Source organism: Panthera pardus, unplaced genomic scaffold (assembly GCF_024362965.1).
Source record: "Panthera pardus isolate Hobbes unplaced genomic scaffold, ASM2436296v1 HiC_scaffold_16, whole genome shotgun sequence".
Taxonomy (NCBI): Eukaryota; Metazoa; Chordata; class Mammalia; order Carnivora; family Felidae; genus Panthera; species Panthera pardus.
In genome coordinates this window covers 59,929,258-59,942,898 of record NW_026526721.1, presented here as the reverse complement: position 1 = coordinate 59,942,898, position 13,641 = coordinate 59,929,258, and the positions used below count along the sequence as shown (strand labels likewise).

Sequence of the window (13,641 nt, the reverse complement as noted above, 5' to 3'; positions counted from 1 at the left end):
TCTATGGCTTTAAATACTGTCTGTATGCTGGCAACACCCACACTTATTTCTTCATCTTGGACCTCTTCCCTGAAATCGAGAGTGATATAGCCAATGCCTCTTTGACATTCTTATTTGACATTTCTTGTTTGTATGTCTCATAAGCATTTCAAACCAAACTAGTCTAAAAATGAGCCCCTGATCTTCTCTCCAAACCTGCTTTGCCCTTGGCCTTCCTTGTCTCAGTAAATGGCATCTCCATTTTTACAGTTGCTTAGGCCAAAAACCTTATAGATTTCTTTCTCTCAATTCCCATATCATATATCGGCAAACCAATTCCACCTCAAAGCATTACTTTCTAAAATTGGACCATTTTTAATACTTCCACTCTAGGTCCGGGCTCCTATCACTTTTTTCCTAGATTATTGCAATTGTCTTTGAATTGGTGTCGCCTACTTCTACGCAAGGGATTTTCAACCTCAGCACTATGGATGTTTTGGGCCAGATAATTTTTTTTTGTGGGGGCTGTCCTGTGCATTGTTGGATGTTTAGCAGCATACCTGGCCTCTGTTACCCCAGTTGTGATAACCAAAAATGGCTGTCGACATTGCCAAATGTCTCCTCGGGGGCAGGATCACCCCTGGTCTAGAACTACTGCTCTAAACCTGATCCCCATGTTACCTCTTTACTTTGTCTCCTACATTCCCCCTTCACTCACTCCTTTCTACACTGCCTCCTTGCTATTTCTCCAATACTCTAGACATTCTCTTCTGTGGGGCCTTTGCACTTGCTTTCCCTCTACATGGAATAATATTGCCTTACATGTCCATATAGCTCACTCCTTCACTTTCTTCTCTTCTTTGCCCAAATGTCTTCTCAAGGAGGCCTTCTTTGACCCCTTCCCCCCAGTTTAAAACTATCAATACCTACCTTCCATTTCTTGTACATCATTTCTCCTTTTCCTGCTCTGTTTTTCTGATTTACTTATTGTCTCTCTTCTCCAATTAGAATGTAAACTTCATTGGTGATAGGTTTTATTTGTCCTGTTTTGTTTGCTGCTCTATTCACAGCATCTAGTACAGTACTTGACACGTTAGATGCTCAATTAATATTTACTGAATGAATGAAAACAGTGAATGAAGAAAGTCTCTGAAGTAATTGAAATATTAAAAAGATTTTTTGTTTCACTGATAGCTCAGGAGCTAGTCAACGACTGGTTAGACACCAAACTTAAGCAAGAACTAGCAAGTGATGGTGAAGATGCTAAAGACACGGTATCAAATATCCCTTCTGTGCCGGAAGCCACTGGGCATTCGAAATATGACAGGTTTGATGGTAAGAACTTGACTGATTGTTTTAAGCTTTAACATCTAATAAATGTATCTAAGAAATCTTTTTAATTGTTTGGAATAATACATGATATATTATTTGACTTTTCTGTGTTTTTGCTTAGTTTTATAATTAGCTTTAATTTTTCTTGGTTCAATTTAAATTACTTACCTATATCCTCAGTAAATTCATAGTGTTTTTCAAATTAAAAGTATTGTTTGTAATTCTTCTTTTGATTATAATAGCAATGCATGCTATTTGAGTGTCTTCCCATGTATTGTTGAATGACTCCTTACTTTGATAGGGGCTACATTTAAACATTCTTGTATCATTTTTTAAAATTTTTCTATTTTTGAGAGAGAGAGAGCGAGAGAGTGCACACAAGCCTGGGTGGGAGGCAAAGAAAGAGGGCCAGGGAGAATCCCAACTGTCATCGCAGAGCCTGACACAGGGCTCAATCTCATGAACTGCGAGATCATGATCTGAGCCAAGATCAAGACACTTAACTGACTGAGCCACCCAGAAACCCCTAAACATTCCTTTATCATTTTATATTTATGAAATGCTTCATGTATCTTTATAAGAGAGCTTATTGTTGTGCACAGAGCCAGTTTGTGAGGGTTCCTCAAATGTACTCAGAATTTGATATTATTTTCCTCAGCATAAAGGTAGGCCTGGTGATGGTGGTGGCAGATCCTCATGTGTGACTCAGACACCCTGGGTAAACTCACCTGGCGGCATTTTTCTTGTTTAGGGCTCTACAAAATCAACAAAACCCCCAGCCCAGGAATCACAAAGTCATGAGCTCTTAAAGTTAGAGGAATCCTTCAAGATCAGTTAATCTGATCTCTCCTCTTCACCCCCTCAGACAGAGATCCTTCTATAGTATCCCTAACATGGAGTGATATAATCTCTGCCAGTAGAGGAATGCCTGGGTGGCTCAGTCGGTTGAGTATCCAACTTCGGTTCAGGTCATGATCTCACAGTTCGTGAGTTCAAGCCCTGTGTCAGGCTCTGTGCTGAAAGCTCAGAGCCTGGAGCCTATTTCCAATTCTGTGTCTCCCTCTCTCTCTGCCCCTCCCTCACTTGCACTCTGTCTCTCTCTCTCAAAAAGAGATAAACATTTTTAAAAAATATTAAAAAAAACCACAAAAAACTCTGCCAGTACAGCTCCCAGGATAGGAGGAGCCCATTTCAGCTGTTGTGAGGCTCTACTCCTCACACATTCTCTCTTGGGAATTTGTCCTCTATAACTTTTACCCTTTAGTACAACAGAAAATAATATCATGTTCCCTTTCCCAAGAAAACTGTTGTTTGTTTGTTTGTTTGTTTGTTTGTTTGTTTGTTTTGTGGGTGATATAATCATATCTGATCTCATATACTTCAATGTTCCTGGCTTAAATACACCAGTTCTCTCAACAGTTCTTTATGTCACATCATTTCTAAATCTCATTATCCTGGTTGCCACCTTCTGGATGTTTTCTAATTTATTAATGTCATTACTAAAGTGAGGCATTTCCAGACTTCATATTTATTCTGAAGCATATATGGAATATAGTGAAACTATTACTTCCTTTCATATGGTGCTAATAGATATAGTTATATTTCTTAGACTGGCAATTTTCATCTAGTATCATACCATCCCTCACACATCTTTTGCTTGTAGAGTGTTTTGTTTTCCTCATTTTTTAGATCAAAACTGAACAAAGGTATTATGGAGCCATTAAAGAGGATATTACCAAAAATATTGATTAATGTGATTATCTCAATAGACACAGAAGTACTTAACAAAATCTAACATCCAATCCTAATAAAAACTCTCAGCGAATTAGTAATAGAAGGTAAATTTCAACCTAACAAAGGTCATTTACATAAGATGTACAAAAAACAAATACCAAAATGACAAATATAAATCATATCTTGTCAGGAATTACACCTAATGTAAATGGATTAAATACTCCAAATAAAAGACGAAGATTTTAAAATATGAACTATATGCTGTCTGCAAGTTACACAATTTAGATTCAAAGACACAAATAGTTTGAAAGTAAAATTCTGGAAAAAGATATACTGTGCAATTAGTAACCAAAAAAAAGTGAGAACAACTTAGTAATATCAGAAAAAATAGACTTTAAGAAAAAAAATTGTTGGGGCACCTGGGTGGCTCAGTTGGTTAAGCCTCTGACTCCTGATTTCGGTTCAGGTCATGATCTCACAGTTTGTGAATTCAAGCCCCGCATCAGGCTATGTACTGGCAGTGCAGAGCCTACTTGGGATTTTCTCTCTCCCTCTCTCTCTTTCTCTCTCTCTGCCTCTCTAATGCTTTCTCTCTCTCTCTCTCTCTCTCTCTCTCTCTCTCTCTCTCTCAAAAATAAATTAAAAAAAACTGTTATTAGAGGGATGACTGGGTGGCTCAGTTGGTTAAGTGTCTGACTCGATTTCAGGCTCAGGTCATGATCTCATGGTAGTGAGATGGAGCCCCGCATCAGGCTCTGCACGGGGCATGGAGCCTGCTTAAGAGTCTCTCTCTCCCTCGCCTTCTGCCCCTCCCCCACTTGTGCTTGCTCTCTCTCAAAAAAAAAATTGTTACTAGGGACAAAGAAGGGAGTTTTATAACGATAAAGGAACAAGTATAAACATACATACACCTACAAAAAAGCCCCAAAATATATGAAGCAAAAACTGACAACGTTGAAGGGAGAAATAGATAATTCAACAATTCTCCAAATTATTTGGAAACCTCATACCCCATTTTCAATAATGTATGGAACTAAACAGAACATCAACAAGAACGATGTTCGCTATCCCTAGTCATCAAGAAAATGCAAATTAGAACTACTTTGAGTAACCACTACATACCTAATAAAATGGCTTGTATCCGAAGACTGATGACACCAAGTATTGGTGAGGATGTGGAGTAACCGGAACATTCCTGTACTGCTGATGATTGTGTGAAATTGTATAACCACTCTGGAAAACAGTTTGACAGTTTTTTAAAAAGTTAAACAGATACTTATACGATCAAGCCATTCCACTCCTAGGCATTTTCCCAAGAGAAAAGAAAGCATATGTTCATACAAAAACTTGTACACACATGTTTATAACAACTTTATTTGTAATAGCCAAAATCTGGAAACAACCCAAATGTCTATCCCTGAATAAATGAACAAATCATGGTATACCCATACAGTGGAGTACTAATCAGCAATAAAAAGTGATAAACTATTGATATAACATGAATCTCAAAAATAATTATGCTGAGTAAAAGAAGGCTGACGAAAAAAGTACAGAGTGTATGATTTAATTAATACAAAATTCCAGAAAATGTAAATTTATAGTGTGAGAAAGCAGGTCTGTGGCTGCCTGGGATAAGACAGAGAACGTGGGGAGGAGTGGGAGGAAGAGCTTGCAAATCAGCATGAGGATCCTTTTGGAGCTGACAGACATGTTCCTTATCTTGGTTTTAGTGATGGTTTTACTGGTAGATGTATATGTCAAAACTTATGGTAGGCTTTAAATATTTACAGTTTATTGTATGTCAATTATACCTCAATACAACCATTTGAAAAAAAAAAAAGCAACGGACGGGGCAGTTGGCTGGCACAGTCGGTGGAGCACATCACTCTTAACCTCAAGGTCGGGAGTTCGAGCCCCATGTTGGACGTGGAGCTTACTTAAAATAAAAAAATGTAAAAAAGAAGCAATAGAGTCTTCAAGGATGTTTAGACTGAAATAGTATCTTTTATGTTTGGCAATGAAGGAATCTTTAGTGACTTGGGGAGGGAAGATTCATCATTTTTCCTCTCAGCTGAAGGTAGTTAATTGCTGAGGGCTGTACTCACCCAATTGGAATTATCAGTTACTGTTTATTAAACACCCACAGCTTTATATTTTTGTTATACCAAGGTTATTTACTTAAATATGGAAATTGTACTAAATTTTTTTTCCCTCTTTTTGTTCTTGCTCTGTCTCCCCCAGAGTTATGTGGCTATTTGGAGGAAGAAGAGGAAAGTACCACTGTTCAAAAATTTATAGACCATCTGCTCCATAAAGAAGTGGTGGATTCTGGAATGTTGGAAGATCTTGGAATGAATGGAAACCAAGACAAGCAGCAGCAGAAGGATCCTCGCCTTACCATGGAGATGAGACATAAGCAGGTGGGAGGGAAAAACAAAATTAAAATGGGTAACAGGAAGCAATCTTTGTGTAGCACATTTAATAAGCTTAAATAAAGACTTAGGCTTTATTATGAAAAAGGGTGCCATCTGTGGTTTGGTTAGAAAGAATAAAAATAAAATATAAGAACTTCAGAAGAAAAATAATGCTCATAAACTGAGGACAGGAAACAATTTAAGAAAACCAAAAAAGAGAACAATTGATTTTGAACAATGGAGTGGTGAACTAAACTTTATATTAGTTTGTATGTGATATTTTCTATTATAAATATGTAGATTGGTTTTGCTTGAATTTGGTTTTTGAACTGTGACATCAATATATTAATATCATGAATATTCTAGTGAGTGTTATAATGATAATTCTTTTCCAGACAACTGAAAAATTCACTCATTTTGTGATTATAATTTGAAAGGGAGGACAGATCTGAATTAAATCTAGTTCAGCTGTTTTGAATTAGAAAGGCATATGGGAACTTTCTTTTCTTCAAAGGGAATAAATAGTGGGTTATAGGAAAAAGATGCATCTCCACTCTTTGTAGGGGAACTTTAGGAAATCAGAATGACCAAGTCTTTTCCACATGTCCAGAACTAAGACTGAACTAAAATAATTGCATATACATTTTATGCTACCTTTTTATAACTCTGAATTTCTGATTGTTTTAAATTATTAAGATGTGCCTAATCAGCACTGGAGATATTAGAAAAATGGGTAGAAGTATGATCCTTTTGGGTTTGTGAAAAAAGGGAGGAGAGAAGGTTTAATAAGAGATTGTCTTCTCATAAGTGGAGAGTAAGGTGAGGGTAAAGGTAAGTGACCTAGGAGGGAAAGGAGCACTCCTGTACTTACAGTTAGCCAAGCCTCTACAGAATCAGTATGCTTGAAAAATTGACTGTGCTTATTCAGAAATACCTGTGAAATTCATGGTTTTGATTTCCAAATAAGAGCCAGAATCATTGATATATTTAAATAATGATAAAAACGAATAAAGGGTAGGGGGCACCTGGGTGGTTCAGTTGGTTGAGCATCCAGCTCTTGATTTGGGCTCAGGTCATGGATTGAGCCCTGCGTATGACTCCATGCTGAGACTGGAGCTGCTTAAGATTCTCTCTCTCCCTCCTTCTACCCTTCTCCCCCACTCACTCTCGTTCACTCTCTCAAATAAATTTTTTTTTTTTAATGAATAAAGTGTGTGGTGTTCTTAAAGCAGTATATCACTGTTCTATCCTTCACAATGTAGCCTCCCCCAAATATCCATATTCTTTCTTAAATTATAATCAGCCTGCAGACCGGGCCCAAATGAACAGCAGTAGTGTATATCTTGGAAAACTTCAGGGGTCAGAAATTATTACTAAGTAAGCATCCAGAATGTGGCATCTGACCCATTAGATTTTCAACTTTTCCGTGATGCAAATCATTCCCAGACTCTTTGGGAGTCCTCCTACCTGACTTCATCTAGACTTTTGAATTGGTTTGTACCCAATAAACATGAATTCTTCCTATTTTTCTGATAAACAGTGGGCTTCTGGGCCAGAATTTTCAAACTGGGCATATTGTGAACTTGAAAATGTATTCTAAGCTTTTGCATATCCTTTTCTACTTGAAAGGCTGCATTTCACCCTTGTTGTATTCTCTTTAAGGTAAAAGAAAATCGCCTAAGACGTGAGAAAGAACTAGAGCGCCAGAGAATTGAAAAGACCCTGAAAAAATCAGCGTTGTTAGAGGCTCAGTATTTGGTGCAAGAAGAGAAGAGAAAGAAGGCTCTGGAGGCCAAGAAAGAGGAGGAGGAGATTCAAAGGGAGATGGTAAAGCTGCGGAGGGAGATAATTGAGAGGAGACGCACTGTGGAAGAAGCATGGAAAATGTAAGCCGGTCGTGGTGAGCAGTGTGGAGTTTTTTTGTTTAAGCAGTCATTTTGGAAGTACTCTAAAAAAAATGGACATTGTAATAGCAAAACACAAAGGAGAAATCACCCACCATTCCAGTATCTTAACAAATTATTTAACATTTTTCTGTTTCCTCTGGGTCTTGATCCCTTTACATACTTAAGGTACATTTAATTTGTTATTTTGCTTGTCATAATTAACATATTGCCCAGAGTCCTGAGATCTGTGTATTACCCCACTGAGTTCCTAGACCATAGTTTATGTAATGACCTCCCCGCCCAACCTGATAAGCATTTCAACTCTTTCAGGTTTGTCACCATGTAATAATGCAGTGAGCTTCCTTAAGCATAGAGCTTTTTATATTCTTAGGCATGTAATTACTGAGTTAAACGGTACAGGCCTTTTAATGACTCTTGAAACACTGCCAAATTGCTTTCGAAATGCGTTATACTTATTTACACTATTGCTGGCAGTGGGCCAGATTAGTACACTCTTCTCAGCATTGGGGAGTACTATCACTTTCAGTATTTTTGCACTTTTAATAGGTATTATATTAGTTAGTTTGTATTTCTTTCATTACCTGTATATTCGCTCACTGTGCCTCAGCCTGTGTGAATTGTGTGTCTTACCTTCTGATAATCCTACAGAATCCTCATTGCCTTCCAGCCACTGATCAAGAACGGGAATATCTGACATAAGAGGAAAATCAAAATAGTCTTCACTGGATGTAGTACTATTATGTACTATCCTTATGCAGAAAATGAGCTTCCTAAATGAAATACGTAACTAATGTATTTATTCTGAGAAACAGCACTGATGCATAAATTGGAAAAACCTTGGAGCAACATGCCTCAAGTGACTGAATACTCAAAACTCAAAGGCTAGAAAGACCTATTAGATAATCCCTTCCACCCCACCAGCCTACACAGCTTTTCCCCCTGTGTTCTTGATTGCTCTCATTCTACCCAATTTAAAACAGCTCGGCAGTGGATGTGGGCTTCACTCTTCCAAGTGCCAGCCTCAGGCTTCCTCCAGACGCCATTCCTTTCAGAAAGCAATCAATAGTGTTTTAGGGAGTTTCTCGCTAAGGGCAACCTTACTTTTCAGGTTGCTCTTAAACCCTGAAAAATCTAGGCAGACCTAAAATAAATTATGAAAACAGGTAACATTTGATTGTAACAGGATGCTCTGTTCAGAGTGGGCACTCATCAAATGTTCACTGACCACTCATTTCTTTTAAAAGTTAAAATCTTGTCCATGAGTCCAGCGATTCAGATAATATGCTCTACTGCTAGCAGATGAACTGATTTTAAACGTTCTAGAAAGTAATTTGGCAATAAACAACAAGAGCCGTAAAAATGGTGTTATCACTTGACCTGGGAGTTCCAGTCTTAGGAAAACTCTCCTAAGAAAATGATCAGAAATCCAGGCAAAGATTTGTGCACAAAGATTATTAATATAATATTATTTATGATCAACATTGATAAATATTAGAAAAATTGATAAAAATGGTGGTACAATCAGATATCACTGACATATTGTCAGTGTTTGTTTTCTGGGTGGAAATATGGATGGCTTTTATAGCTCTGGTGTTTCACAATGAGCAGCTATTACGTTCATAACATATTATAATGTTATTTTAGAAAATCAGATCCATTGTATTAGAACTGTATTTCTTTAAATGGCCACTATGATCTGCCTACAAGTGTCTAATATAACATTATTATGGCATCTGGAGAGAGTCAGTAAAATTCTATTATTGATAGACCTTTTTAATTTTTTTGTAAGCTATCCTAAATCTGCTTCCCTACATAGTTTCAAAGTATCTCCTCTAAGAAATCTTTAATTACAAAGGGAAAAATGGCAACTTTACACTGGAGAGGCCCCTTTAACCAAGTGATGGTCAACAGCACAAGTAATAAGATACAACATTGTGCATCCCCTGTATGTATAGGAGAATTAATGAGAGCATGTTTATAGAGTATTCTGGCATCCCTCTCTCAGTTTGAGTTTCCACAACTGTGAAGTGAAATTCAGAAAGACCTGAGTTTTCACAGCTGGTTTGTGGGCCAAAGCACATAAATCCTGAGTCCTGACTAGGTGCTGTGTATACGACATCATCTTACACACATACATGTACACGTACTTTAGTACATGCCAGTAAGAAAGCAGTGGCTGTGAGCTTGCTTGAATTGGCAGGTGAGAGAGAGATGACCTGGGTGAGAAAGAATAGATGGGTGAGACAGGGGATGACCAGAGACATGAGCAACACATTTACTGAGAGATTCCTGTCACTTGTTGAAGGCCTTTTATTAATTGTTATTCTATTTTTTTCTCTTTTCAGCTGTTTTAGAATTAATATAAATTCCCTTCCCTCTTTACTCAAGAATACCTGATTCTTTTATTATTTTTTCCCCTAGAAGCCTTGTAAAAGCCTTGGAGTAAAATTCTCATCCCTTTCTTACCTAAGGTCCTTTTTTGTCTCTCCCTCAGAAGAAAGAGAACTTATGTCTACAGTAGAAAACACCTAGGAGTTGTTAACTCTCAAATTTTGATCAAAGTATCGCTCAGTGGTAAACTCAGTAAAAATACTTTGCCAAAGGGGCACTTGGCTGGCTCAGCCCAGAGAATGTGTGACTCTTGATCTCAGGGTGAGTTTGAATCCCACATTGGGTGTAAGAGATTATTTAAATAAATAAATAAATTTTTTGAAAACTTTACCAAAATATCTATAGGGCCTTCTATTTTTCAGAGCATAACAGTTTTATTTCATTTAGTGTATATTTTATAAAGGAGTAAACTAAGGCTCACAAAAAAAAAAAAAAAAAGAAAAATCATCCTATTATGGACTTTTAGAACCAGATCTAAAAATCTGTCTTCTGATGGAAAATTCAGTGTTCGTTCCACTATGGTAGGGTGTAATTGCCCATTGTTAAGTCTCTTGTTCCTACATGTATTTTTAAAACTGTTATTAACAGAGAGAAGAAAAAGCAGGAAGAAAATTCTCAAAACAATACAGAAGAAAGCATCTTTCAAAGTGATCATATTCTGGATGAAGAAAAAATGGCAAAAGAAAGAAAGAAGAAACTGAAAGAGTTATTAATCCAGACTTTCAAGGAAAATCATCAGGTAGGAATTGTAACATACCTTTATTCAGCATAAATGACAGAGGGCTCTCTATCAGAGATACAACAGTGTCACACTAAGCCCAACTGAGGCCTCAATGCAAATACCAGAATTGCCCACACCACTATGCTGCCCAGCGGACTTAGGGCCTGGGGCAGTGCTCCATGGACCAAGAATTCCCTGGTCCCAGGGCTATTCTTATATGTACTCTGTGTGATCCTGGGAAGTCAGGTGTGAATTTGGGATGGCTTCCTAAATTATTACCCGTTTCAGAGTAGCATGGAACCACCAGTGAGGTCTCTGATAGGTTTTGAAAGCTCGGCTTCTACGGTCTTCTGGATTATTCAGAAGAATTACTCAGAAAGTCACTTGCTTTCTGGTAGCTATGATCTTAAAGCAAGATACACTTTTCCTTTTCATGGGTCTGCATTTTCTTTTACTCTTTTCTCCCTCTCTTTTACTTTCACTTTTTGTAAAATTAACTGGTCAATTTTTTATTGACAAATGAGCATCTTTTCCAGGCCATTTGAGCATAAATTTGTTTCAGTGAAGTGGGATTCACAATAGTGTGCATTTGAGGCTTAAAACATGTCAGGTGTGGAGCACCTGCGTGGCTCAGTCGGTTAAGCATTTGACTTTGGCTCAGGTCGTTATCTCACAGTTGGTGAGTTTGAGCCCCGCATTGGGCTGTGTGCTGACAGCTCAGAGCCTGGAGCCTGCTTTGGATTCTGTGTCTCCCTCTCTCTCTGCCCCTCCCCCACTCACACTCTGTCTCTCTCTGTCTCTCAAAAATAAATAAATGTTAAAAAAATTTTTTTAAAAACATTTCAGGCGAAAGGGATTACTTGGAGGATTTGTAAAATGAGAAGGTTGGATGAGAAAAGATAAACATGGATATATTTTATGTCTTTTATAACACCCACCTATGGCTTTAGACTTTGCTGAAATTCAGCAAACAGTAGTGGAATGAATGCAGGAATGCATGGATTTAACAAGAGAAAAGAGAATGTCAGGATGATATTGAGGAGTTTAATAAATGTAGGACAGATTTACAAAAGCCCTGAAAATCAGAAACAGGAATTTGAATATAATATTGATAACTAGGATATGAGCAACAAAGTAAAGGAGTGTAAGCAATTTAAAAAAAGAAAGAGGGGAGCACCTGAGTGGCTCAGTCAGTTGAGCTCCAACTCTTGGTTTCAGCCCAGGTCATGATCTCATGGTTCGAGGGTTCAAGCGCCACATCAGGCTCCACACTGACAGTGCACAGCCTGCTTGGGATTCTCTCTCTCCCTGTCTCTCTTCCCCTCTCACTTCCCCAACTGACGTGCTCGTTCTCTCTCAAAAAACAAAAAAACAAAAAAAACCTTAGACACATTTGATGGAGGCATTTTGGACTGATGGGCAAAAAGTCATAATTGTTGAGATATAAACCAACAAGATTTCTGGTTAGGGTTTTGGCTTTAGGAATAGAGAGGGTAACATAGTAGGAGGAAATATTAAGAATTGGGATTAACCTTTTGAGAAAGATTGGCAAGGACTCTTAGATGCTGCATCTTTCACAAGACAGATGGCATTGGTGTGTCCTCCTAAAATAACAGTTCAGATTTCTGAAGGAAAATAGGAAAGGAGATGAGTACTCAGGGGGCCACCTAGAGAATGTGTGAGGAAAACGTGCCATGGTATATTGTCCAACCAATGAGAGATTAATAAGACATGTGTTCTCTGTAAGCTTAAGTTTTAAATTTTATTGAAGTTCACTGTACAGGAAGAAATAATGTATGTTTTAGATAGAAGTGGCTAGGTATAAATTTTAGACATGTAAAGAGTTTTACGAAATTAATGGTCTACCTAAAATAGATTACTCAGGTTTTTTTTTTTTTTTTAAGTTTATTTATTTATTTTGAGAGAGAGAGAGAGAGAGAGAACGAGCTGGGGAGGGGCTGAGAGAGAAGAGGACAGAGGATCTGAGGTGAGCTCTGAGCTGTCTGCGCAGAGCCCCATGGGGGGCTCGAGTTCACAAGCCATGAGATCATGACCTGAGCTGAAGATGGATGCTTAACCGACTGAGCCACCCAGGTGCCCCCAGATTACTCAATTTTAAAAGGACCAGCCATGGGGTGTCTGGGTGGCTCAGTCGGTTAAGTGTCCAACTTCGGCTCAGGTCATGATCTGTGAGTTCAAGTCCCGCATCAGGCTCTGTGCTGACAGCTCAGAGCCTGGAGCCTGCTTTGGATTCTGTGTCTCCCTCGCTCTCTGCCCCTCCCCCACTCACGCTCTGTCCCTCTCCCTCTCTCAAAAATAAATAAACATTCAAAAAAAATTTTTTTAAAGGACCAGTCAGGAATTCCTGGGTGACTTAGTCAGTTGAGCATTGGACTGTTGATCTTGGCTCAGGTCATGATCCCAGGGTCATGGAATCAAGCCCTGAGTTTAGCTTGGAGCCAGCTTAAGATCTCTCTCTATCTCCCCCTCCCCCTCCCCCTCCCCGTCTCCCTCTCCCTCTCCGTCTCCCTCTTCCTCCCTCTCTCTCCCTCTCCCCCTTTACCCATCCCCCACATGCACACATATTCTCTCTTTAAAATTAAAAAATTAAAAAACGATCAGCCAGTATAATTTAAAAATTTGAGACTATGAGTAAATGATCTCTACTTCACACAGATTCTGCTTAGTGATCCTATACTTTATTGTTTTTAAGTTATTTTGAAATAATTGTAGACATACAGAAAAGGTTGCAAAAACAGTACACAGAGTACCTGAATACCCTTCACCCAGCTTTCCCCAATGTTACCATCTTATGTAAGCATAGCATAAATATCAAAACTAGGAAATTAACCTTGGTACACCACCATTAAATACATTAACTAAACCACAGACCTTATTAGGATGTCACCAGTTTTTTCACTAATGTCCTTTTTTCTATTCCAGGACTCAGTCCATAATTCTACATTAGGGAATACCTAGGAGTATATATACCTAGGACTCAATCCATAATTCTGTTTCATCTAGTTGTCACATCTTCTTTGTCTCTTCCAGCTTTGTGACAGCTCCTCAGTCTTTCCTTCTCTTTTATGACCTTGGCATTTTTTTAAGGGTACTGATCAGGTATTTTGTAGAATGTCTCTCAGTTGAGGTTTTCTGATATTTT

General features: G+C 38.2%; 1 protein-coding gene across 5 annotated transcripts in view; it reads left to right on the top strand.

Moving 5' to 3' along the window:
* Positions 1-13,641, top strand: part of CCDC191 (coiled-coil domain containing 191) — an 89,248-nt gene that overhangs the window by 11,816 nt on the left and 63,791 nt on the right. For 3 of the 5 annotated variants that reach the window (XM_053903356.1, XM_019448413.2, XM_053903358.1), the window contains exons 4-7: positions 1,174-1,314; positions 5,287-5,465; positions 7,122-7,345; positions 10,346-10,496. In XM_053903356.1, the coding sequence (XP_053759331.1) occupies positions 1,174-1,314; positions 5,287-5,465; positions 7,122-7,345; positions 10,346-10,496 (695 nt within the window). The remainder of the gene's footprint in view (positions 1-1,173; positions 1,315-5,286; positions 5,466-7,121; positions 7,346-10,345; positions 10,497-13,641) is intronic. The other 2 variants (XM_053903357.1, XM_053903355.1) reach the window with 2 other exon arrangements.